We start from the raw sequence: 27,450 nt of genomic DNA on the forward strand, positions 1-27,450 counted from the left end.
CATGCGGAGCAGGACTGCTGGACCCTCGTGTTCCAGGAGGTTAACGTCTTTACAACACAGTTGGCAGCTGTTAGATCTGTTCCTGTAAGAACCTGTAGTTCTGTTATTAAGCCGTCCCGCCTCTAAAATGTCTCCTGGTTATTCATAGTTAAATTCCTCCGGGACGTCTGCAATTCAAACGCTAGTGAAAGTGAAATGCTCGCTGACAGTCAGGTGTGTCGCTGTCTGGATGGAAGCTGGAAACGATTGTGACGCAAGGAAGAGATAAAATGATTGTTGACTGAATGTGAGTGGAGGTGTTTGAACAGAGGACGAGGAGTCGACCTTCGTAGACTGCGGAGGCCGACATGGTCTGGTCTATGTCGCGACTGCACAGACTCTGACTGCAAATGACGTCATCACCACTAGATGGCAGCGTTCCATCATATCAAAGATATTTTAGTGGAGCCGTGACGTCTTTTTTGTTTGTTTTGACTATGATCATTGTCTTTGTGCAAAACAAGTTGTGAATACAAACTGTCAATTTATCGTCCACGCCTACGACGAGATGTGGCGTCTGTGATGTCTGTGGCGTCTGTGATGTCTGTGATGTCTGTGGCGTCTGTGACGTCTGTGATGTCTGTGATGTCTGTGGTGTCTGTGGCGTCTGTGAAACCTTTTATTTTCTTGAATTTTCTGATATTAACGGTCGATAAATTCAGCTGATGGACTAAATCTTCTTTCTGTCTGTTTCTCTTCAGCCGCCAAGCGTCCCTCCTCAGTCTCGTCTCTGAGTGGGATTGTGGGTAGGATGATGTCATCCGGCGAACGAGGAGCCTCGTCCTCCTCCTGCACCTCCGTCAACACCGTTTGCTCGGATGGCGAGCGCCCCGCCTCCCTCTCCTCCTCCACTTCCTCAGCCTCTCTGCATGATGCTTCCCACTCCTCCTCCTCCTCCTCCTCCTCCTCACTGCCGTACGGCGCCGTCCCGGCCTATAACGTGTCCTCATCGTCCTCGTCGTCCTCCACACCAAAAAGGAACAGCTCGGACATCAGCCTGGACCTCACTCCCTTGGTCACGCCACAAGGGGGAGGAGTTCCCGGAGGTGGTGTCTGTGTTGCCAGGGCAACAGGAGGAGGGAACCCCGTTAATGGACACCCAGCCAATGCAGCGGCGGTGGAAGTAGCCGTGCCCAGGCGGCTGTCGCGGCTGGAGAGAGTGGTGATGGAGATCGTGGAGACAGAACAAGCTTATGTCAGAGATCTGAAGAGCATCGTGGAGGTAAGAGACGTCTTCTTAATTGTCCATCAAGAAAGTGACAACTCATTCATTGAGACGACTCGTCTGTCCAATTTCTATGGTTCCTTCAAATGTGTCCTTCCGAGCTACGAAGGCTGCAACAGTTGGATCCTTCTCGGGCCCACATTTCCCAGGATTCATTGCGCTTTGGTAATTAACTTTTTTTCGAAGAAATAATAGCGAGCCCAGTGGGCGGGACCAACATGTCCGATGTATACATTTTAAATGTATCGCTGTATCTCATGACGTGTTGATCATTCCGGGGACACGTGTCATACGTGATCCAACCACAGACTTTTACGACCAATGAAAACACAGCGACACCTGTAGCTCAGCTTAGAAGCGTGACATCATGTGACGGAAGTGACCGTTGACCTCAGCACGGATCTGAGCTGCCCAACGCCGCCGTGTGATTGGTCGCCTCGTTACTGCGGCTGCTGCGGCCTCATACTTTGAGGTGTTGGTGCCCGTTAAAAGTTCCTGTCTGCCAATCACGGAGCAGCTGTGGTCGACTGAAGGAAACAAATAAACGGAAACAAGGTGTGCATGTGTGTGTGTGTGTGTGTGTGTGTGTGTGTGTGTGTATGTGTGTGTGTGTGTGTGTGTGTTTGGGAGGAGCTGAATTCTAGATTTACTGGCCAGGTGTGAATGCCTCTGGGCCAGTTTACCTGCAGCTGGCCTCCGCACACACACACACACACACACACACCTCCTCGCTCCTCCAACATGTTTTGTTCTTAATTTAAAAATTTCACACATTTGAATTTTGATTTTCACAACTGACAGTGAAGCCAAATCCTCTCACTCGCCCCCTGGTGGCTCGCCGCATCACAGGTCATAAACCGCTCCTCCTCCGTGTTAGCAGATGGGACATGGACCAAACTAATATATGTTACCGTTGTTATTTTGATCATTGTGTCTGTTGCATTATGGGAAGTATTAGTATCAGTATGTGTGAGACGTCGTGTTGGAAACAAGTTTAAACGTCTTCAAAAAGAGTGAATGAAAGAAAACGGCTCAGACTTCTCAGTAATGTGCTGAGTTTCATCCATCATTGGTCCAGGTGTGTGTGTGTGTGTGTGTGTGTGTGTGTATTTGTGTGTGTGTGTGTGTATTTGTGTGTGTGTGTGTGTGTGGGTGTGTTGTGTCCATCTGTCCAACTGGAGTGTGAAACATCCTTTTGAAGTAAAACAAAGAATTTACTGCTGCTTTCATCCTCTGCCATGACACACACACACACAGACACACACTCACACACACACACACACACACACACACACACACACTCACTCACACTCACACACAGACACACTCACACACACACACACACACACACACACACACTCACACACAGACACACTCACACACACACACACACACACACACACACACACTCACACACAGACACACACTCACACACACACAGACACACACTCACACACACACACACACACACACTCACACACACACACACACTCACACACTCACACACAGACACACACACACAGACACACACTCACACACACTCACTCACACTCACACACAGACACACTCACACACACACACACACACACACACACACACACACTCACACACAGACACACACACACAGACACACACTGACAGACACACTCACACACAAACACACAGACAGACACACTCACACACTGACAGACACACTCACACACAGACACACACACACAGACACACACTGACACACACACACACACAGACACACACACACACACACTCACACACAGACACTCACACACACAGACACACACTGACAGACACACTCACACACAGACACACACTGACAGACACACTCTGTCATCAGGTCTATCAGCTGTCTGTCAGTTCTCTCTGTCTCTGACCGTCTGTGGGGGACGAACCTTCAGCTCCGTCTCTCATCGTCTTTCTGTCCTCGGACTCTTTTCATCACGTCACGTTTGTGTTGTTCACATTCATTCAAAAGAAGAAAAGAGAAAACTGTTCTTCAGTAAGTGTCTGAAACAATAACCGGTTTTAATCTGAAACATTTGGACATCTGATATTTTGTGGACCAGTGTGTTTAAGGAGAAACAGATTTTCAGAGTAACAAGTAACAGAATCATGATTTTTAAGTGTTTCTCTTTCACACTGAAACTAAAATCTGATGATTTCTTGTCTTGACTCTGATCAGTCGATACCGATGCAGTGAATTAAAACAACATCAACGTACATGAAGTATTTTAACAGCTGCTTTGTAAAGAAACAGAGGATCTTTGTTGTTTTCTGTCCGAGCCCTCGGCTCAGCTGCTTGAATGTCGCTGCACTTTTTTTTTACGTCTGTGATGCATTTTGGGGGAAAAAACAGCGTCCATCACCACCACAGTCAGAAACGTGGTGATTTTAGTCTTCACATTTTCTAAACTGCAGTCGAAGCAACGATCCCAGAATTCCTCTGTCCTGATGGAAAGAGGCCTGTTAGATGATAGGTGTGTGTGTGTGTGTGTGTGTGTGTGTGTGTGTTGTCCTGTAATGTAAGCCTTCATTCCTGCTGCTCTCTGTATTTGAGGTTTTGCTGAAGTCTGGTTTTGATTGAGGCTACATGATGTCACGCTCACTGTGAATCTGAACCAACGACCATAATAGGCCTGCGTCTGTGTGTGTGTGCGTCTGTGTGTGTGTGTGCGTCTGTGTGTGTGTGTGCGTCTGTGTGTGTGTGTGTGTGTATTAGAATAATAACAATGCAGACACACAAAGAGGAATAGGAAGAATGAGAGAAAGTGGAAACAGCTCCTCTCCGTCTTTTCAAAATCTCCTTTGTTCTTCACATGTTTTTTAAAACTTCTCTCCAACTCACTCGGGTCAGTTTTTTTATCACTTCAATCTTTTTCCGTCACTTGGACAGATTTCTGTCAAACTGCAGAAATAAGTGTAACTACATCAGAAATATGTGGAATCGTTGAATCTGCTGCTTTTTCTCAGTTTTTTAAAAAGAGAGAAGTTCAGCGAGGATCCTGCAGCCAAGTGGGACAGGAAACTGAGGGGGAGGAGAGAGAGGGAGGGAGACAAGGATGGGGGATAGAGAGATGAAGGAGGGAGGTAGAGAGAGCGAGAGGAAAAGGGGAAAAGTGGGAAAGGTGTAAAGAATGGAGAAGAGAAAAGGACAATAAGACAGAGAGGAATGTGGAGGAGAAAACAGAGGGAGGGCGAGTTTGAGGTCACAGAGAGGATCTGGGGAACGAGAAGGGAAAGAGAGGAGCGAGCAGTCGGCTGGAGAGAGAGAGGACACAACGTGAGAGAGAGAGGGATCTTCCTTCATTTCATCATCATCATCAACAGTGACACCTCAAACACCAGTAGTTCTACCATCACATGCGTCGTCTGATTCTCATCGGTTCAATAGTTTTTACATTTATTACATGAACAGCAGCTTTTACTTTGACGATTCATTATTGAACGTTTGACAAACGTTGACTCGTCAAATTCATTTTGTTGAAACTGCTTAAAAAGTCACGTTTAAACTTTTTGAACAACCTGACGAATCATTACGTGGAGACCGTGAGGAACCAACCGGCGAGATGCTGCGAGTGTCGTCGATTCCAAACGTGTCCGTTTCTGTTCAGACTAAAACGCAGAGATTTCAAACTGTCTCATGTCTCTGAAGCTCTGGACTGGACGTCCCACGAATCTGTAGCAGAGACGTCGTCGTGTGGATGAAGCTTCTCTCTCACTCTGAGTTTCTGTTTTCTCCTCTTCTCTCGTTCTCTCTGTTGTTTGGATGAAAAAAAAAAATCCTCTGTCTCTTCCTCATTCCTTCAAATTTTTCTTTTCTTCCTCTCCATCATTTCTCTCTCTCTCTCTCTCTCTCTCTCTGTCTCTCTCTCTCCCTCCAGTGTGTGTTTCCTGTTGCCTTTAAAAGGTGATGAATGTGGCCAAGGCCTCTCATTATATGCCTTATTATACACACACACACACACACACACACACACACACACACACACAAATTGCTTGTTTTTGTACCAAATTTAGGGAAAAAAAACGAGCGAAGGGACGAGAGTTTTGTTTGTCTGTGTGTGTGTGTGTGTGTGTGTGTGTGGGGGGGGGGGTTGTGTCTCGAGTGTTCTCCCACACATACATATTCTTTACTTGACTTTATGGTAAATGTAGTTTAGTGTAATTGGTTTCTATTCGGAGCGTTGAGCTGTTTCTCGGTTGGCGGAGCAGAGACAAACTGCTGCCGAGTACAATGACCAAGAAATGTGAGAGGAGAAGTTGGTGTGTTGAGAAAAATGTGATTCTGGGATTCGAAGAAAAAACCACGGCGTCAAGAAATCACAGGATTTACATCCAGTTCTGTCCAAGAGGCGGGACCTGATGAATAAACTCTGCTGTTGTTGTTTAACTTAAACTTAAACTTCCTTTATTGATCCCACAAGGGGAAATTCTTTTTACACTCATTTTACATTTTTTATACATGCAGTTTAACCCACACACACACACACACACACACACAGGCTCAAAGACAGAGTTTACAGCTCGTCCACACCGGCGTCGGTCCTCATCACCAAAACATGTGGAATCTCCTCGTCTTTTCCAAGTGGACGTCTTCGTCTTCTACGTGCACGACTCCAGTTTCACGTCCTTCACGTGTTAGAAACCTCGTCAACACGTCCACTCGCTCACTGAGAAGGTTCCAGATGTTTTCCTGATGTTTTCTCACATGGACTCACTCTGACATTTTACAGATGTTTTACTAGAGGCTGCAGGAGAAGATCCAGAACATGTCCAGACACTGACTCAGACATTTGTTCTCACATACAGAACATGTGAAGCACATGTCAGGAACACGTCAGGAACATTTAAGGAACATTTAAGGAACATGTGAGGCACATGTCAGGAACATGTCCGGAACATTTAAGGAACATTTAAGGAACATGTGAGGCACATGTCAGGAACACGTCAGGAACATGTCAGGAACATGTCTTCAGTTCTGAAAGTGTATTTTTTCCTTCATGTAATCAAACTAACAGAATCCATGTTGACTGACAGCTGGTCTCTCTCTCTCTCTCTCTCTCTCTCTCTCTCTCTCTCTCTGCAGGATTATCTCGGCTGCATCATCGACTGTGGCGCTCTGCCGCTGAAGCCGGAGCAGGTCAGCACTCTGTTCTGCAACATCGAGGACATCTACGAGTTCAACAGGTGACTCCCTCTCACATCCAACACTGAAGCCACAGGTCTTCTGAATACTCTGAGGGTTCATTACTGCGGCTTCTCTAAATACTCTATTAGTACTTCACTGCAGAACAAACTCAAACAACTGAAAGTGTTCAGTGTTTATGATGTCGTGGCAGGTCTGCAGCTCGGGGGGGGGGGGGGGGGGGGTCCAGCAGCTGTTGAGGTCACATGACTAAGTCTTCCTTCTACATAGCAAGAACTCTGAGTGACGTTCAACCCAGAGAGAGAGAGGGGGGGGTACAAAAGGAGAGAGAGAGAGAGAGAGAGCCCCTCATGCCACGTTGAGCAGACGTGATGTTGACGTGAACACGGGATGATGACGAGTGGATCTTCATCATCATCTGGTTTATACACAAACTCAAGTTTTTAGCTGTGAGAAGTTTTTCATGAACTTAAAGATGAAAAAAGCTGTGACATCATAATTTAATGAGACAAAATCATATGATCACAGAAATCAACACTGATCAATAGATTCAGTCACAGTGTCGCCCCACCCACCGGAGACCCTACTCTCACAACTGTGTGTGTGTGTGTGTGTGTGTGTGTGTGTGTGTGTGTGTGTGTGTGTGTGAGTGTGTTTGCTTTAAGACCCTGGGAAGGAAGCTGTTAAAATATGTCACACACACACTCACACACACAACCCTCCACCCCACCCTGCTGAGAGTTCTGTTTTCACACATCACTTTCTTTGTGTCTGCCCCAACACACACACACACACACACACACACACACACACACACACACTTTCGAACACTAACAGTCACTTACACAAAAGCACAAATGTGTGAGTACAAACACACACAGTTTTCATTCCATCCAGGCTTCCTGCCCCTGGTTCTCATGGGAAATATTGTATGAGAGGGAGCGAGTGAGTGGGGAGGGGAGGGGATGGGGGGATGGGGGGGGGGGGGGGGGAACAAGGGTAAGGGGTGTCTTACATCTCTGCAGTTAATTTGATTTTATTTAATGAAGTTAATTAGTTTATAACGAGGTAATTAAAGCTCAGAAATCCCCTTGTTCACTTCCTACCTCTCTCTCTCTCTCTCTCTCTCTCTCTCTCTCTCCTCTCTCTCTCTCTCTCTCCCTCTCTCTCTCTCCCTCTCTCTCTCTCCCTCTCTCTCTCTCTCTCCCCCTCTCTCTCTCTCTCTCTCTGGGTTTGTGCAGATTTTAAATCCAATGACCTGGTTTCTCTCTCTCTCTCTTTCTTTGTCCTGGAAAGTAGAGAAAATAAGAAAAAAACAGTCCACACACACACACACACACACACACACACACACACACACACAGAACCAGATGTGTAGACATAACAGAGTCCAGAGTGACGACATCATCCAGCATAACTCGAACATGACTCCACGCTCCGGTCGGCTCGGTGACGGTTGAAACTTGGCTGTGATTGGCCGCTGAGCCTCGTCCTGGATCAAGCACTCCCTGTGCACGCTCTCACGTGCACTCACACACAGTGAGCGCCGCCAGGGGGACTGACGGGGCGGCCACAGCGGCTTCCTGACTCACGTAGTCACACTGACCCAAAAACACTTTCACCTCTACACAAATAACACAAAGTGTGTGTGACACAACTTCAGCGTCCCAGAATGAGTCACTGTCACTTTAAATGTAAATATGAGTCCGTTACTTTACTGCTCGAGCTCCGTCGCCATGGAAACATGCAGTCAAAACATATCCATCTGACATCGCTGATCACAGATCATCAATCGTAAGTCTGACTCTACGTCCTGCCCCAGTGCAACATGGGAAAACAGCACTCGGCATGATGTGCTTAAAGTGTGTGTCTGTATGTGTGTGTGTGTGTGTGTGTGTGTGTGTGTGTGTGTGTTTTCTTGGCTTTCTCCTTTATTGTGAGTTAAGTTTTGACCTTTGACCCCTCTGTGCTAACCGGGGGGGGGGGGGGCTCTCTCGGGGGACTTGTGAGGACCCTCGATGACATCATACATTCTTCAGCCTCGTACCCTCGAATACGCGTCACGACGCCGAGCGGAAAAAAGTGAATGATGATTAAATCTTTTCACATCGCAGATAAAATCCAGATGTTTTTTAAGATAAGAGGCTGAAACGAGTATTTGTATGATAAGAAAGAGAAACCGGCTCTGAGTATAGTTCAGCAGTACTATAGTAGTATTAGTATAAGTATTTATGTTGGATGGGTGCAGTCGAGGCTCAGACAGCCGCCTGACAAACAGCTGTCAGAGACGTCATCAAAGCACTTTCCACCTCAGCCCGAGCAGCAGCTTCCTCGCTGCCGCCGCTGTGATGTGGCGTAAATCAAACACACCTGAAGCTGCAGGTCGAGCTTGGCTCCGATCACGACACTAATTACGGGTTCGTCCCGATGAAAAAAAGAAGCGCTCCTCCCTGGCTCCAGAGTCTTCAGAGCGAAGCGTCGCGTCATATTTCAGTCAGCTGCATTTTGAATCTTCTGTCACGTTTGAAGTCTCGAGGTCACTTTGTGCTCGGATTTGAAAAACTCTGTAAAAGAGTAAAATCAAGACGACAACACTGAGGACGTGTTCCTCCATGTGCTGCCATCTTGTGGTGATGACGTCATTTGCAGTCAGAGTCTGCAGGGGAGTTGTGTTATCAAGGCCACGCCCACACACGCTCTCACCCTCCTCTTCATCAGCGAAGCAGCACATCTCAGACGACTCACAGTCAGCGGCTGTTTATCACTCGACTCCTTCTGCGTGAGGACGAGAAACAGACCCCGGCCCCCGGGTGTTTAGTTTGGCCCCGGCCCCTCGGAGGAGGGCCCGGCTCGGGGTGTTGGGGGGGCAGGGTCAGGGGGGTCATGTGGGGTCGGGGACTCGTTTGTTTTTCCAGCAGCTAAAACCCCTGAGAAAAGACGAGAGGACGAATGTGTTGAAGTAACGAGAGGAGACGTCTCATTATCTTACAGAGAAAAATCAACTGTTCAGTAAATGAAACACTGTTGAGGCTCGTTTGTGCTCGACGTGACGGAACCTTCTGTCTTTGTTCACGTCGTCTCAGAGCTTGTGGCTACGCACGAAACGGAGCAGTACCACAGGGAATAGTGGGGGGGCAGTGTAGCCAATAGTGAGACGACCACAGGACACGAGGAAGAAATCTGGTTTTAAATTGTATTAATATTGAAAGTATCGTACTCGACTCTTTCACTTCCTTGAAGATGTGATGAGGTTCGGGGTCAAAGGTCACAAACACGTATTTGTTAATTGAGGAATCACTTTCACACAAATCAGCTAAAAGTTCCAAAGGGTCAAAGGTCAACGTCACTGTGACATCACCGTGTTTGCTTTGTGTCCATCAGAAAGGAATGTGACCATGTTTCCTGCTTCCTGATTGGTCGTCGGAGACAAACAACCACCGAGTCTCGTCCTCTTCATGTTGGACTTTATTCCCACAACAAACATGTTTCCGTCCTGTTTCAAATTAACAGGCGTGTTTACTGATGTCTCCGACTCCGTGTCCGTGGATCGACTCCTCTGTTTTCACTCCATTAAAAAAAGGAAAAACACCCAGAATTCCCTCTTCCTCTCCCACAAACCCCCACTAATGATGTCCGCCAGCCACAAAATGAGGCCTGACGCCAGTGGACAGAGAGAGAGAGGGAAGAAGTGGGGATGAGAGGAGGAATAGGAGGAGGGCTGTGTGTGTGTGTGTGTGTGTGTTTGTTTGTGTACAAATGTTTGTGTGTATTTGCGATAATGAAAGACTTAATTTCAGCTTATTAACTAAGAATGTAGTGAGAGTTCTGTGGTGCAACCTCATAGTGTGTCTGTCTGTGTGTGTGTGCGTGTGTGTGTGTGTGTATGTGAGAGAGTGTGTGTTGATGTGTGTCTGTGTGTGTGTGTGTGTGTGTGTGTGTGTGAGAGAGAGTGTGTGTGTGTGTGTCTGAACTGGTAGAACTGGTAGAATATTTATTATATTTATATTAATAATAAAATATATTTCACTTTTGTCAGTTTGACCACAATCAATGTTCAAAATGAAAAAGGAGCAAATTGATCAAAGTGAATATGTGATTAAAAAACACAAACATAATGTCTCAACACTGTTTCACCTGTTTCATGGTGGCACGGTGGAGCAGCGGTTAGCCTCCTCCCCCCATCCAAACACAAGCCGACTGCTGATTGGTCGATGAGTAAATGAGCGTCAGTGTGATTGGTTGTCTCGGTTTGTTACGTCGTGATTGGCGGGCGACCCGTCCAGGTTCAACAAAGTCAGCTGGTATTGGCTCCACGTGGCCCATGTGACCCTCGGAGGTGGATGTTTGAACCTCGTCCCGTAGCTGGGTTCTGCCTCAACACTCTCAGCTCTCTCCCTCCTCTCTTGTGTTTTACAGTCGTTTGACGGGATGTAAAATATATTTCGCAGTAAAACTCTCTCCGCTGAGATCACCGAGGCTCGGGCCAGCTCCGAGCTTATTGATATATTGTTCGGCCGGTTGCACTTTTCAGAGACTGGCCCGTGTTTCTGCTCGGCAACAAGAAATGTCTTCGGGGAAAAGGTAAAAACTAAATGTAAAACTTCAGTTTCACTCACGCAAGAGGAGATTTTACTGTTTTACTGTGACCCGAGTCTTCAAATCTTCAAACTGCTGCTCAGAGGTCGTCAACACGTCGTCAACACGAACACCAGCAGAGAAACGTTCAGTGTCAAAGAAAACCTGTCAAATATCAACATATATATAAAAATGCAGTTTGAGTTAAAGATGTAAACTCTCATATTCACACTCGCTCTTTTTCTCCACACTCGTTCAAATGCACGTCATCCAGTTTCCTCCAGCAGGTGGTGGAGACAGATCAGTGTCTCCGTGTCGTTGGTGTGTGTCCACGTCGACTGTGTGTAACAGTGACTTGAACACGATGGCGTCTCTGACAGTGCTGATGTTTTCTGTGGCTCCCGGCGGAGTCGCCTGGCTGTGAACCAGAGCTTTACTCACACTCAGAGCCTCTGAGCCGTTTGAGCTGGTTCAGTGTGGACGAGCTGCAGACTGGAGGGTTGACTCAGACCTCAGGTTCTACAAGAACCAACACGAGGAGGTGCAGGCACGGGATCCATTAACTGTAGTGACGGACGTTTTAATCTGACGTTTGATTCCAGACTCAGCTCAGGTTTCTATTGACGCAGAGGAGAGATCTGTCAGTGCTCACCTTTTCTTTTATACCTTTTCAAGGATATCCATGATGTCCACGTGGGCGCTAAAGATTACAAAGACAAACAATAAAAACAATATGAAATACATGAAACAACAGAAAGTCTGCAGTCCCTCAATAAATGAAACTGACAATAAATAATTGAAACGGCGAATAACAGCTGGGACGAATGAATTCCTGTATCTGTTTGTCCTGCACGTCAACAAACTGCATCTGCAGCCAGAAGGAATAAAACATAAGTTGTTTCAGACTCGTTCAGGAACATGTGGGGAACATTCAGGCGAGGGGCGGAGCCTGTAGAGCAGCAAGAGGCAGGACATGACGTGAGATATTTGTGTTCTTCCAGTTTCACGTCCGTCACGTGTTAGAAACCTTGTTTCCAGATGTTTTACTAGGAGGCTGCAGGAGAAGGAATATTTAGGTGTCCACATAATTCTGGCCTCGTACCTGCTGGCTCACCTTTGCCCGTGTCTCCACAGTGACCTCCTGGAGGATTTAGAGCGGAGTCCTCACGCTGCAGCCATCGCTGAGTGCTTCTTAGAGAGGGTGAGTACAGTTGAGCTGTGTGTGTGTGTGTGTGTGTGTGTGTGTGTGTGTGTGTGTGTGACAGGAAACACCCTCCATTCACTGAAAAACACGTCACTCCATCAACTGGCTGCTGCTGTGGATCAAACACCCAATTAATGTGTCCTGACTGTGTGTGTGTGTGTGTGTGAGTGTGTGTGTGTGTGTGTGAGAGTGTGTGTGTGTGTGTGTGTGTGTGTGTCTTCTTCCTCTAACCTGAACTCTAATCTGTGTTTTCTTCAGAGTGAAGCGTTTGACATCTACACACTCTACTGCATGAACTACCCCAAGTAAGTACACACACACACTCACACACACACACACACACACCAACACGCTCACACACACACACACACACACCAACACGCTCACACACTCACACACCAACACGCTCACACAAGTAAAATAATGTGACACAACAAACTCAAACCTGAACACACGGGTTTAACACAAGACGTGAGTCACTGATGACATCACAGTGCGACTAAAGAGTAAAAGTATCTGACCCTTACAACAGGCAGCCGACAGGTGCATGCTGGGAGTTCGCATGCAGAGCTGAGTCGTCAGCAGAACTTTGATTCTCAGTGAAACTTCTCAGCATCTGATTATAGTCGGTTAACTCCTGTAATCTGATTACAACTCAGCCCTGTGTGTGTGTGTGCGTGTGTGTGTGTGTGTGTGCGTGTGTGTGAGTGTGTGTGTGTGTGTGTGTGTGAGTGTGTGTGTGTGTGTGTGTGTGTGCGTGTGTGTGTGTGTGTACTTTTGTGTTTTAATGTGTTTCCTCTAGAAAATCTGACTGCAGGTTAATTCCCTGATGTCATTCACACACACTAAAGCCTTCATTGACTTGTGTGTGTGTGTGTTTGTGTGTGTGTGTGTGTGTGTGTGTGTGTGTGTGAACCAGTGGAAGTCGACCCCTCCTTCACCCCCCTCCACTCGCTGCTCTCCGCCTGTCGCCTCCTTAAAGCTCCATTAAACTCCAATAAAAAGAAGTAGGTCAGATGCTTTCAGACCACCAAACTGTGTGTGTGTGTGTGTGTGTGTGTGTGTGTGTGTGTGCGCTGCTTCTTCTCCTGGATCCTCTCAGTTCCAGCTGCTGCTGCGTGTCACTTCCATGTGAACTTCCTGAAACAAAGATCTATACATGAACTGAACAAAGAGTCAAACTGAGAAGAGACAGACTCAGAGTCAGTCAAACAGAATCAAACACAGTTGGAAGTTTCCGTCTTCATTAAAGGAGACACATCTGCTCATGTTCAGGTCGATCATGTCGTGAAGTGTTTTCATGCTCTGATGTTCAGAGAGCTCTTCACTCCGTCGCTGCAGCTCCTCTTGACATCAGTAAAACACCTTTAACGAAGCAGAGCAAAGAAAAACTTCCTCTAAACTCAGTTTCACCTGCTTGTTTCTGTCGTTAGTGAAACAATATGAATTCAAGTTTGGTCGCGTTGGTGATTCCGGGTCTGGAACCAGGATCTCTCTGGTCCGAGACTTAGCTCAGTGTGTAATTATACTGGACACACACAGTAAATCCATTCAGGAGCCATGTGTGTGATTTTCAAATCAAAGTACTCTGCGTATTCACGGTGAGGCAGTAATGTAAAATCCAGACTGAGGACACTCGGTCTCTGTCAGCGTCTGCTCGTTTTACATTTTTCCACTCGGATCCTCTGGGTCAGATTTGGAGGGAAATCTGCTGGATTGCAGGTTTTGTGAAGTGAGAGCAGCGGCGCTGAGAACCCGAGATGTTTGTCTTTGTTCGGTTAGTTATCCGCCACAAAGAGAGAAGCACGCCAGATAAGAAAATGGCTCCGGAATGCAGCTTCTTTGCCATGTGAAAAAGCCAAAATCAGGACTGGAGCGCTGTGAAGAAATCTTAGTTCCAGTGATATCACAACAATGTGTCATGAAACAGGCTCCTATTAAAACCAGCACACATGGATCTGCTCCATGAGACGCTGGGGTCACGCTGCTCAGCTCCTCTGTCTGTGACGCTGCAGAGTAATGAGCTGCAGACTGAATGGGGTGCGGGGGGGCACATGTGTTTTATTGTCTTAAAACGTATTGCACATGAAAGTGAACGTGGAAGAGGAGGAAGAGGCAGATTACTGAGGCTAGTTTCAATTAGATCCCAAGTGGAGACGGAAAAGTTTAGAAACGTCATCGTCAATCTCTTTTCTCTCCCAATGCGTCGTAAAGATCAGTTTTACCATTTATCTGTGTCCGTTACTGATTCCTGAGCGTCTCCGTTTATATCGACCACCTGGCGTGTCTTCGAGGGACTTTCCTGTCAACGAATCTGTCCATTTAAGTCGTGTAGGACCACACAGAGCGCAGAGCGAGCTGCTTTTACCCAAATCCTGATGAACCTTCAGACCATTTTACATCAGGCTGCCGTCTTTCAGCTACTTGTGTCAAATCAGAAACACGAAACTGACAAAACAAAAGAAATCAAAAGTCTCTGGATGAAAAGGAAAAGGCCGCAGACGAGGTGAAGATGTGACGTAAACAAACTCACGTGATCTCTGCAGAATGATGTCACTTCCTGCCTCTGTGCTCCACCCTCTCCAGACTCAACAGTCCTCTGGAGTTCATGTCTGAAAACTGCTTCACCACACAAACACCATCATGACGAGTTCATGTCACAGGGACAATGGCTGGTGGACTGAGGGGAGGCGGAGGACGTCCATGGTGTTTTTAGTGGCGGTGCAGACTGACGGCCGGTGTCGTGTTTCCTCTGATTGGTGGAGATGAATTCAGGCTCGTTGAAGCCGGTCTTCGTCTCCAGATTCTCAGGATGTAGATAATTACAGCTGCTGTGTGTGTGTTTAAAATACGCAACATGAGGAGGACGGACAGTAAAAACCTCACCTCTGCGTGTCTGTGAGTTGAAGCGCAGGACGTGTCTCCAGGACGACTGGATGGAAAGTTTCTAGGAATGTGTCTGGGGCAGATTTAGTTTATCTGCCATGTGATTTAAATTCCTCCTGCAGAGGGTTTGTGTCTTTACATTTCTCCGGGTGTTCAGAACTCCGGCTGGCGCCCCCCAAAGGTCGCAGAGACCATTACAGTCACACTATTAAAGTTTTGGAAAGAAAAACTCATTTATTTATTCTATGAGCCGTTCAGTGGAGCTATGTATGAGTTAACCACGACCGCTGCAGGAGGACTCAAGCCTCCGTCCTACGTTCAGGTCACTGTGTCATTAAAGTCTGGAGGGTTCGTCCTCTATGGACCCAGAGTATGAGAAGTTGACCTCAGACGGTCCTGGACGAGATCCCTCCTCCACAGGACGTGACATCTGCATCGAGCTTCATGTAAATCCTGCGCTTCATGTCCAACATCACTGATGGAGGTGGGAGAACACCAGGATCCATAAACCTTCTCGTGTCACACTCAGGATTTAAAACGTTTCTCTCGATGTGTTGGACGCTCACACTGACTCTGGCCTCAGCTGCTGCTGCTGCGAAGGGAGAAGCCGAGCCAACGAATTCTGCACACATGTCATCACTCATCTAATAATATGCTCTCCATCCTCATAATGACCTGGCTGCAGGTCCGCAGCTCCGTGGCACAGAGGAAGGAGATAAAACACCCGAGCTGCGGTTACAGTCGTGTGTCCCTGAACGTCCTCAGATGGTTTGAAGCTGCAGACGAGTTTGTCTGTCGAAGATATTACAGCTGCTTCGAGTTCCTCGACTCGTTCCTGTGATTAATGTCTGTCCTTCTCTCCTTTCTCGTCCCATAGTTACCTTGACCTCCTTCCTCCTTTCCTCCGTCTCCCCCCTGTTCTTCATCCCCCTTGTTCAGACCTCCCCCTCTTTTCTATCGCTCCGCTGGTGTCCAAGAATCTTTGGCTCCACGCTGTGATAAATGTTTGTCAGCGGATTCAACAGCTGAAGAGTCTCCAGCGTCCTCCATCGTGTTCTTTCACCACCTCCACAACCCCCCTTTCCTCTGGTGCCTCTCTTCCTCCATCATCTGGACAACTTGTCATCTTCCTCCTCAGTTTCTTCACGTTTTGTCTCCTTCTCTAGTGATGATCTCACAGATCATTGTTCATAATCTACCAATGTCCTCTGTCTCTCTCTCTCTCTCTCTCTCTCTCCCATCTTTGGTTTCTTGTTCTTTTCTTCAGTTCCTCCTCTTTTGTTCAAATTGAGATGAATGTTTGTTGCTCCGATCTCTTCGGTTCTTCTCGTTTGTCATCGCTCCAAACAGGTGTGGAGTCCTGTGCCTTCATCGTATGTCTTCTTCTTCTTCCTCCTTCATCATATGTCTTCTTCTTCCCTCTCACCTCCTGACGCTCCTTCATCATCTCAACCTGCTCCGGCGTCGTCCTCTGGTCCCTGTTTCTTCTTAACATGAACTCAACTTTGTGTCGTGATAAATGTTCAGCGGAGTCGACGGTTGAACTCTCTGTGGAAGCTTCTAATCTCAACCCTGATCCATCTGCCGTGCACCAGGGTCGTTTCTGATTCTGGTTCATCGAGTTCTCACTGGATCCTGAATCACATTTCATCATATTGTGCGAATAAGTGTAATAAGAAAAGAAACAGAAAACAGATCCAGGCTGTCGAACAGAATTATTTATTATAAGTCAAGTATTTCTCTTGTTCTCTGGGTTGAAGTGAAATGATCCCTGACTGAGTCTGAAGTGTTGTTACTGTGACACTCAGAGGCAGTCAGTGTACACGCTGGTGATACAGTTGTGTACTTTTGTAGATTGTAACGTCTCTCTGTCTCTGTCTCTCTGTCTCTCTGTGTCTCTGTCTCTCTGTGTCTCTGTGTCTCTGTCTCTCTCTGTCTCTGTCTCTCTGTCTCTCTGTCTCTCTGTGTCTCTGTCTCTCTGTGTCTCTGTCTCTGTCTCTCTCTGTCTCTGTCTCTCTCTGTCTCTGTCTCTGTGTCTCTGTGTCTCTGTGTCTCTGTCTCTGTCTCTCTATGTCTCTGCAGCTCGGTGGCGGTGCTGAGGGAGTGCATGCAAAACGAAAGTCTGGTTCGTTTCTTCCAGGAGAGACGGACGACCCTTAACCACTCGTTACCTCTGGAGACGTATCTGCTCAAACCAGTGCAGAGGATCCTCAAATACCACCTGCTCCTACAGGTACCACCTCAAATACTATCAAATACTACCTCAAATACCACCTGCTCCTACAGGTACCACCTCAAATACTATCAAATACTATCAAATACCACCTGCTCCTACAGGTACCACCTCAAATACTGTCAAATACTACCTCAAATACTATCAAATACCACCTGCTCCTACAGGTACCACCTCAAATACTATCAAATGAAACACACACACACACTCATTCACTCACTCACACAGACACACACACACTCACTCACTCACACACACACACACGCTGCTGCTCTGTCTTCAGCGTCCAGTTTAAACACGGGTCAAACATATGTTTGGATCTGTGCTGAGATTACCCATAATCCTCAGATGGTCCCTTGTGTCAGTGATGAGCTGCAGCTTGTTACGTTCGTTAGAAACAGACTCGTCACATAAACTCACAGAAGTTTTGCTCTTCTCTCTGTGGAACCTGAAAATCACTGACTCTAAAGTGAAGTGAGACGGAACATCGATAGAAATAGTTGATATGTTGAAGGAATACAGAAAGAGACAGTTTGGACAAAACCAGAATAATGAGAATATTTCACAGAACAGCTTCACACCGACGCCCCTTTGTGTCGCCTCAGGAACTCTCCAAGCACTTTGAGAAGAGCGCTCCTGGATATGAGGTCGTGGAGGACGCCATCATCACCATGACGGCGGTCGCCTGGTACATTAACGACATGAAGAGGAAACAGGAACACGCCGTCCGGCTGCAGGTAAACACCAACACTCTGTCACTGTAAGAACATCTTAGTTTGAAACAGCAATTACAATAGATGACTTCCTGTCATAGGGGGGATGTAACGTTGTTGGTGTTTCCTGGTGTCCGCCGTGTGTGTGTGTGTGTGTGTGTGTGTGTGTGTGTGTGTGTGTGTGTGTGTGTGTGTGTGTGTGTGTGACAGACAGAGGTCGTGTCTGTGACCTTGTGGTGTCAAACTGCTGCAGAGAAGTGGAGGTTCCATGTTTTGGGACATAGTTCAGCTGTTGGGCTGCAGCCGACCTGAGTCTCATGAGTTTGACCTTTAACCTCTGATGGTTCACGGAGCAGGAAGAGCACGAGCGCTGACCTCTGACCTTTCAGCAGCGGTTGGGACAGTGGGGGGGGGTGAAACGTTCAAACCAGAGAAGTGATTCTTAAATCTAAATTTAGACGACACACTCAGAGGTTTTCTTTCTCTGGACTCTGATGACGAGGAGGCGTCAGTGCCTGGTAACGCTCCCTCTTCCTCTTCCTCTTCCTCTTCACGACGACGGTGGTGGGATGAGTTTGAAAGTTCTGACTTCAGAATTAGACAAAGTTAGTGCAGAGACATAAATGTTGTTAGACCAGCGTGGTCCATGACGGATAGTATGATGTCATGAACTGTGGGTGAAGTCACTCTGCTGGATGATGTCATGGAGGAGGTTCAGACACAGCAGCTGGAGTGAAGATGAAGATGATGATGATGATGGACGACACGTCAGGAGCTCTCTCAGATTAACCTCTGTCCTTTCACCTCCTCACAGGAAATCGAGTCCTTGCTGGTGAACTGGAGCGGGCCGGACCTCAGCGGGTTTGGAGAGCTGGTTCTGGAAGGTTCCTTCAAGGTCCTGAGGGTGAAGAAGGAGCGAGCGTTCTTCCTGTTCGATAAGATGCTGCTGATCGCCAAGAAGAGGCTGGAACAGTTTGTCTACAGCACACATATATTTGTAAGTTTGTCCAGATAAAGCTCCTGGTTTCACTGTGTCTCCAGTGGAACACGTCCGTGACCTTCACGCTCGTCTTTCTGTCTCTGTCTCCGTGTGGCAGTGTTGTAATCTGCTGCTGGTGGAGACGCTGAAGGATCCGCTGTGTTTCAGAGTGTCGGACCAGACGATTCCCAAACTGCAGCACGTCGTCCAGGTGAGGAAGCAGAAGCCACAGGAACATGAAGAAATATTCATATCTATTCATATATAATGATAATTTATAATATGATATAATTTATTAAAACATAATGTTCCATTGTTCCTGTTCCTCCTGTGACGTTCTGCAGACCAAGAACCAGGAGGAGAAACGACTGTGGGTTCACTACCTCAAGAGACTGATCGTAGAAAACCATCCGGCCTCACTGCCACAGAAGGTGAGAGGGGGAGGAGGTGAGAGGGGGAGGAGAGTGAGAGGGGGAGGACGTGAGAAGAGTGAGAGGGGGAGGAGGTGAGAGGGGGAGGAGAGTGAGAAGAGTGAGAGGGGGAGGAGGTGAGAGGGGGAGGAGAGTGAGAGGGGGAGGAGATGAGGAGAGTGAGAGGGGGAGGAGGTGAGGAGAGTGAGGAGATTGAGAGGGGGAGGAGGTGAGAGGATGAGGAGGATGAGGAGGTGAGAGGGGGAGGAGGTGAGGAGAGTGAGAGGGGGAGGAGGTGAGAGGGGGAGGAGAGTGAGAGGGGGAGGACGTGAGAAGAGTGAGAGGGGGAGGAGGTGAGAGGAGGTGAGGAGAGTGAGAGGGGGAGGAGGTGAGAGGATGAGGAGGTGAGAGGATGATGAAGATGAGGAGACAGAGTTCTGATGAAGGACATTTTATATAATTACAGATGAATCTTTGCAGTAGTAAGTAGTTGTAGTAGTAGTAGTAGTAGTCTGGTGTAGTCTGGTGTTTGCTGCCACCTGCTGGTCATTCACACAGTTACAAACTGTCTCATTAAAAAACACAAACTCTGATGTGTGGTGTCTTTTTGTTCAGGCGAGACAAGTCCTGGGAGACAACTTCTGTCAATGTGAGTACACACACACACACACACACACACACACACACACACACACACACACACACACACACACACACACACACACAAACACATGACATCACTTCCTGTGTTTCAGCGCCTCACTTTGACCAGGACCACCTAAAGAAGTCCTGCGCCTCGCCACGATTGGACGACGTCCACGGTTACCACAGAGGACGACGCCAATCAGGTCAGGGTCAGTGGTTGTTTTCTTTGTGCTGCAGTTTAACGACAGACATGTTTGTGGTGGTTTTTACTTCAGGAAAAATCTGAGTTCCATGGTTTGAATTTAAAGAGGTTTGATGGAGCAAATCAAAAATATGTCTCCGCTCTGTTTGTCCCTCCAGAGCCTCCAGAGCTGCTGATGTACACACCTGAGAAGTCCAGGAAGAGTCTGCCGCTGCTGCTGGACGGAAACCTGCCGTACAGACGCACCAGGAGACAGTCAGGTAGACAGACTCACCTGAGGACAGTCAGGTAGACAGACTCACCTGAGGACAGTCAGGTAGACAGACTCACCTGAGGACAATCAGGTAGACAGACGCACCAGGAGACAGTCAGGTAGACAGACTCACCTGAGGACAGTCAGGTAGACAGACTCACCTGAGGACAGTCAGGTAGACAGAGACACCTGAGGACAGTCAGGTAGACAGACTCACCTGAGGACAGTCAGGTAGACAGACTCACCTGAGGACAGTCAGGTAGACAGAGACACCTGAGGACAGTCAGGTAGACAGAGACACCTGAGGACAGTCAGGTAGACAGACTCACAGTCAGGTAGACAGACTCACCTGAGGACAGTCAGGTAGACAGAGGCACCTGAGGACAGTCAGGTAGACAGAGACACCTGAGGACAGTCAGGTAGACAGAGACACCTGAGGACAGTCAGGTAGACAGACTCACCTGAGGACAGTCAGGTAGACAGAGACACCTGAGGACAGTCAGGTAGACAGAGACACCTGAGGACAGTCAGGTAGACAGACTCACAGTCAGGTAGACAGACTCACCTGAGGACAGTCAGGTAGACAGAGGCACCTGAGGACAGTCAGGTAGACAGAGACACCTGAGGACAGTCAGGTAGACAGACTCACCTGAGGACAGTCAGGTAGACAGAGACACCTGAGGACAGTCAGGTAGACAGACTCACCTGAGGACAGTCAGGTAGACAGAGACACCTGAGGACAGTCAGGTAGACAGAGACACCTGAGGACAGTCAGGTAGACAGACTCACAGTCAGGTAGACAGACTCACCTGAGGACAGTCAGGTAGACAGAGGCACCTGAGGACAGTCAGGTAGACAGAGACACCTGAGGACAGTCAGGTAGACAGACTCACCTGAGGACAGTCAGGTAGACAGAGACACCTGAGGACAGTCAGGTAGACAGAGACACCTGAGGACAGTCAGGTAGACAGACTCACCTGAGGACAGTCAGGTAGACAGAGACACCTGAGGACAGCAGCAGTTATAATCCAGATCGTATAAAGTCTGTGTTTCTGTTTCAGCTCCAGCTAAAGACATTGAAGCTGTGTTTCATCCCAACGGTGAGAACGTCTCTGAGGTTGTGTGTCGAACTTAAAGGTTCAGTGTGTAGAATGTAGTGACCTCTAGTGGTGAAGTGTCATGTTGCAGTTGAACCCCACACACACACACACACGCAGACTTTTGATTCTGACTTCCTCTTCTTCTTCCTCTCCCTCCGCTGACCATCGGCTCTCTCTCACCGGGGAACCTGCAGCCCTGAAGGTGAGTTCTCAGGAGAACGCTCCAGTAAAGACACAACGAGACTCTGTGTTGTTGTGTTGTTATCTGATGAACAACTGGAAGCTTCACAAACAAACCACAACGAAGTGACGAAGCTGAGGAGAGTCTTCTTAAACACACACATTTATAACACACACACACATATATAAACAAACACATATATAACACATACACACAAACTTACAAACACACACACACTAAGCTGAGAGCAGAGTCGTCTCTTGTAATGTCTCACCATAAGGATCAGATCTTGTGACACTGACCGGGTGCTGTGGTGTTTTGCAGCCGGCGAGCAGCGAGGCCGAGCTGTGCCAGGCCGACAGTCTGGGCTCGGCCGGCAGCAGCAGCACGCTGGCGTCCTCTGTCATTGAGGTGGAGGCTGAACGGGCTGAACTGGGCCTGTCAGAACCGCTACGAAGTAAAAACGAGGACAAGGTATTTGACTGTGACCTGATGATTGGATTTAATGATTTCTCCGGGTTTAAGCATCAAATGTTTAAATAGGACTAAATAACAAGTCTTATGAAAACAATCTAAATTCTCCTCATGACTTAAACCTGGCCTGGAAAGAAATTCAGTTTTAACACACAACAAATTCTCATTTGTTCTGATGATCAGGAAGAGGAAGACGAGGAGTTGACGCCACTTATTCCTCCTCCGACTCTGTCCATCACTGAGGAGATCCTGGAGTTCATCAACCAGAGCAGAGCCAGGGAGGGACTCGCCTCCATCCACACTGACACAATGGTACCAATCCACTTTAAACTACATGTAACACAAGAGACTCAAGGTCATTTTGTCTTCAACAAGATGTTTAACGGGACAAAACTTACGCTCTAAGGCCCAGAAATGAAGCCAGATATAAACACGGCCATCTTGCATCGAGTCAGTCTTCGAAGTAGCTCAACCAATCAGGAGTCAGTGTCAGCTGTCAATCATGATGTCTCCGCCTGTTTTTATATCATCAAATAACTGATTCAAACCAAACTGATCAGAAACATGAACAAACATCAGTGAGACGAGAACGAGCTGAACAACTTCTTTCGAAACATTTATTTAACGTCTTCTTTGATTTTTTTTAGTTTGGTCCATGTTCCATCTACTAACATGGAGGAGGCAGGGTTTATAAGCTATAGTGTAGCCAGACACCAGGGGTGATCGAGACGTTTTGGCCTCACTTTTGGCAGCTGTCATGTCAGTGTATAGGAGACACATTTTAAAACGCTGTCTTATTTGTCTTCGAGGAGCAGGTCCTGGATGAGCTCAAAGAGAGCCAGAGTCCAACTCACCAGACCAACTTCACCTGCCCGCTGCCCCCGGTCGCCTGCCCCTCCAGTCCAGAACAGAGGACCTCAGGGCAAGAAGAGAAGGGAAGCTCAGGAATGGAGGAGGACGGCCCCCTCCACAGTCCGACCGGTGGCTCTGCTGATGAAAATAAGACAACAACTGAGGTCAAAGAAATTCCAGATGCCACAAGCGAAGTTGAAATGGTGGAGGCAGATGGAGAGAAAGAAGGAGAAGGGGTAGAAGAAGACAAAGATGAAGAGAAAACTTGGGATGAGGGCGAGGGCGTCACCCCCGCTCCAACATCAGATCTTCATTCCTCCACCTCAGCAGAAGAAAAGAGAGAGAGTGGAGGCAGCTGTAACTCACCCACTGAGAAGGAAAACAATGAGGTCGCAACCTCCTTGCAGAGTTCAGATCCCCTCCTTCACCCCATCCAGAGACGTCAGCCCCCCACAAGACGCTCCCACCTCACCAAACGAGACAAGAAGATCATCGAAAAGATCAGGAGTTACTACGAGGCAGCAGCCGAGGCCGGAGAGGAGGAGGCAGAGGAGGAGGAGGAGCAGGGAGAAGGCGTGGCAGGAAGAAGGCGGAACAGTTTCTCACAGATCCCATCCGGCTTGGTAAAGGAGTCTGTATCACGCTTTGATGTGAGTGGACACCAGGGGGAGCCAGAGAGTGGACAATCCATGTCTGAGACCATCAGTGGAGGGACAGATGGAGAGACAGATCTCTGTTTCTTCACTGGTCCCATCTCTTGCCCAACTCCACTCTCAGCTGTTGCAGAGAGTGATGGACAGGCAGATAAACCAATCAGCTCCCTGGATTCTGATGCAGACGCACCAATTGAGACACCAGCCTCTACTATGATGCAGGACCAGCAGACCCCGAACCAAGCTGGTGAGAATCTGCAGCAGAACCAGCCTGTTGGAGAGGAGAGTGAGACACAGGACAATGTCTGCAATGGACTGTTGGAAGAAGAATATCTGAAGGATAAGCAGGAGGGACAGACGAGTGTTGTGACTACTGGGAGGCAAAATGGACTTTCACTGCAAGTTGATAGTTGCAGTGAAATAGTTCCATCTATTTCCACACAAGATGAAACAACCTGTCCTGAAAACCAAGCTGTGGTGAATGGTTGTGAAAAAACTGGCGCAATAGAATCAAAAGGAAGCTGCAAAGAGCCCTCTACACCTTCACATACAGAACAGCATCTCAAAACTGAGACCTCATCCAAACACAGAGAACTGGCCAAGCCCAGCGGGAACCTAGAGTGTCTTCCCAGTCAGATAAAAGTGGGTCGATGGTCCCGCCACTCCAGGATTGTCACCGCTAACCGGGCCTTGTTTGAGGGTATGGGATCGGATGTAGCCAGTTTTGGATTATTTGAGTCCGGTCCATCGGTGGACTCCGTATTGATAGAAAACTCAGAGCGTATTCTAAGCAAAGTCCAAACACTGGCCCGTATGTACAGCGCCAAAGCCAGCACCATGAAGGTCCCGTTGCATCAGAAACGTGCCTACGGTGCATGGAACCAATCATGGGGCTCAGGTGCACTGAACTGGACTGGACACTCTACTCAGACCCACACTAGGAGTCAGCAACAGGTTCAATCCCAGGCTCAAAAACAAATCCCAGCTCAGCGCTGGCAGCAAACGCAAGACCAAATGATAACCAATCAATCAGTAACCAAAACTGGAACCCATACTCAGTCTGAGACCAAAGTTCAGAGCCAAACCACAACACAGTCTAGGAAACAGCAGACGAATTTCCTAAACCAGACAAAGATCTGCAGCCAGAACCAGACCTTAAACACGGAGAACCAGAGGATCCAGGAAGAGAGAATGATTAAGAGAGCTCTGACAAATGGTAGGTTTGGTCCTACGATTTATCAAAGTGTATTACTTCCACCTTAAGTGTGACGCTGCTACATGGTTAATATAACCCATTGTTTTCTGTTGTTGTCTTTTAGATCCCCAGGGCACGACAACCTCTGCCCGTCACCACCAGACAAATGAATTCACCCTGTCCAGGCCCAGGGACTTCATCTCCGCCTTAACCAAAGAAAGAGACTTTAGTTTGGGTGACAACTCTCAGACTTCCACCTCCGCTGTGGAAAATCAATCCACTGCACTAAGAGATCAATCCTCCAGTCAAGCCCATGAGGTTTCTCCAGGATCCAGGCATCAGCTCAGTGCACCAACTGGAGATCAGAGCACTGCTTTATGCTGCTCTGACACGAACAACCCCTCGACTTCCACCATGACCTTGGATCGTAGCATCCCCGAGTTCAGGGATGTCTCTTCTTCCACAGGAAGAGGAGGAGCCCTGAATCAAAACAGAGCGTTTCATACAGATACTGAGGCGACAGAGAGAAAAGAGGGGTGAGTGGATCATATTAACCGACGTGTATGGTAAATGACAATAGCATGATGATGTGATAAGTGATGACAGGTATGGCTTATAACCATGATCAGAGCAACAGAAACATTTTGTCACTGTTTGATTCCCCTTGTGGTTCTCTGCAGGTTGGAGCAGAGTGCTGGACACCCTGTTTACTCCGTCAGGGAAGACACAACATTTTCAAACATCCTGACCAAGACAGCACACAAATTCAATCAGGATACACCAGCGACTCAAGATAAGGAAACACCAGGATGCAAATCATCCACAGGGCATTTAGAAAACAAGGATTCTTTAGCCAAAGATGTGCTGAGTCTTCATACTGGGCCTGACGACTTGGTTTGCACAAAGAACATGGATAGAGAGGCATTGCCAGGAGAGCTGGTAGTAGGAGTAGCATCTACACAGATCCAGTCTCCAGCAAAGAACCTCGGCTCCAAGGTGCCTCACCAAGGAGAGCAGTCCCATCTGCAGGAGGAATGCTCCACTTCATCGGGGACCTCTGGAGGGCCAAAGATAGATGAGCTGCCAAACAATCAGATGGAATCAATTGAGACAAATAATTCTTCATCACAAAGCAAGATGATTGTACAGGGGTCAACATTGACCTTTTCAGAAGAGCCACCTTACACCAGAGAAATAGTTATTCCAGCTCATCTGCGTCAGCCTTTGCACGTAACCTTTGACCCCTTTCTGGCTTCTAGTCATGCATTCACAGAAAGCCAAGAGGATCGCAAAGCAGGGGAGGGGGCAGCACCGAGTCCATGGTGCTCTCCATCAGTGCAGTCTATAGACTGTCTACCAACCTTCACCAGCCAGAGGCCACCAGACCTACCCACCACTTTGGGTAAACAGGCTCCGTCTAACTCCTGGAATGTCAGTGGCATCATTCCCTGTGAATACAGGTATGTTTATGGCAGATTCAGAAAATAACCTGTGAACTACTCATAAAAGTTAATCAATAACGTTTTACTATCAGTGACAGAACAGAATAGCTTTTTAAATTTTACCACTTGAGAAAACAAAAAAAAATCATTACACTCCTTCCAGTTCCTGTTGAAAAAATAAAGTGCTGAGCTGATGTCTGTCCTCTTCGGTTTATCTTCTGATCAACGATGTTTTTTGTAGTAATCAATTCAGGTCCTTATCTGATTGGTTTCTGTGAGAGCAAACTGAAAGTATTAAAACTTTCTCAAGTAACTGCACTTCAAAGTTTATTTATTGAGTCGTAGTTTCTGCAGTACAAACAATCATAGTACTACATTAATAATAATTAACTAAACACATGAATCAATATCCTAAACAACATAAGTAACTCATATTAGCACATTAATCGAAGATGCAGATAAGTAATGATAAATATAACATTCTTCCATGTTTGCCACCGTTTGTGTCCACCAGGAGCCGCCATTTACACGGCTCAAGTGAATTCACAACAGAAAGAGTAATTCAGGTCAAGCTTGACGGAGGACTTTGTTGAGGACACGTTCAAATGTGTCCGCATGGAGTTTGCCTTGAGGCTTATGGCTATTATAGTGTGTGTCTGTAACACAACCTGTCTTTCAACACAAGCTCAGTTGAAAGTTCAGCTCAGTTCTTTCTTGTTTTATATTCCCTAAACTCTGACAAGAATCTTAGGTTAATCAGGTATATCTCTCAAAATACATGTTAAACATAGTTATAATGTAATAAACATCAGTTTCATGAATTTACAGACCTCTCTGAGCTCATTTGAGCTCAGCAAAGAAGATTTTAATACAAATGAGAACTCATGTTCAGAATGTCAAACATTTTAGATGCTAAATGTGTGGTTCACCTGGTGCAGAGCAATGGAAATAGTTCCCACATGATATCTGCTGCATGAATGTGACCTTTCTATCACTTGGTAGGTCAGATTCCTGTAAACCACAATGTT

The 27,450-nt window shown here is 47.3% G+C and overlaps 1 protein-coding gene across 2 annotated transcripts in view; it reads left to right on the plus strand.

Annotated features, from left to right (window-relative positions):
- The window catches only part of plekhg2 (pleckstrin homology domain containing, family G (with RhoGef domain) member 2), a 34,374-nt gene that overhangs the window by 2,178 nt on the left and 4,746 nt on the right, over positions 1 to 27,450 (plus strand). The window contains exons 2-19 of one of the 2 annotated variants that reach the window (XM_069534851.1): positions 741 to 1,261; positions 6,366 to 6,466; positions 12,135 to 12,201; positions 12,463 to 12,509; positions 17,173 to 17,323; positions 17,929 to 18,060; positions 18,851 to 19,033; positions 19,134 to 19,226; positions 19,360 to 19,446; positions 20,041 to 20,074; positions 20,181 to 20,273; positions 20,431 to 20,532; positions 21,587 to 21,633; positions 22,131 to 22,280; positions 22,464 to 22,592; positions 23,096 to 25,001; positions 25,105 to 25,516; positions 25,661 to 26,440. In XM_069534851.1, the coding sequence (XP_069390952.1) occupies positions 791 to 1,261; positions 6,366 to 6,466; positions 12,135 to 12,201; positions 12,463 to 12,509; positions 17,173 to 17,323; positions 17,929 to 18,060; positions 18,851 to 19,033; positions 19,134 to 19,226; positions 19,360 to 19,446; positions 20,041 to 20,074; positions 20,181 to 20,273; positions 20,431 to 20,532; positions 21,587 to 21,633; positions 22,131 to 22,280; positions 22,464 to 22,592; positions 23,096 to 25,001; positions 25,105 to 25,516; positions 25,661 to 26,440 (4,985 nt within the window). In that variant the 5' untranslated portion in view covers positions 741 to 790. Of the gene's footprint in view, positions 1 to 740; positions 1,262 to 6,365; positions 6,467 to 12,134; positions 12,202 to 12,462; positions 12,510 to 17,172; positions 17,324 to 17,928; positions 18,061 to 18,850; positions 19,034 to 19,133; positions 19,227 to 19,359; positions 19,447 to 20,040; positions 20,075 to 20,180; positions 20,274 to 20,430; positions 20,533 to 21,586; positions 21,828 to 22,130; positions 22,281 to 22,463; positions 22,593 to 23,089; positions 25,002 to 25,104; positions 25,517 to 25,660; positions 26,441 to 27,450 lie in introns of those variants that run through there. The other variant, XM_069534852.1, reaches the window with a different exon arrangement.

This window comes from Paralichthys olivaceus, chromosome 11 (genome assembly GCF_024713975.1).
Source record: "Paralichthys olivaceus isolate ysfri-2021 chromosome 11, ASM2471397v2, whole genome shotgun sequence".
NCBI classification, from domain to species: Eukaryota; Metazoa; Chordata; class Actinopteri; order Pleuronectiformes; family Paralichthyidae; genus Paralichthys; species Paralichthys olivaceus.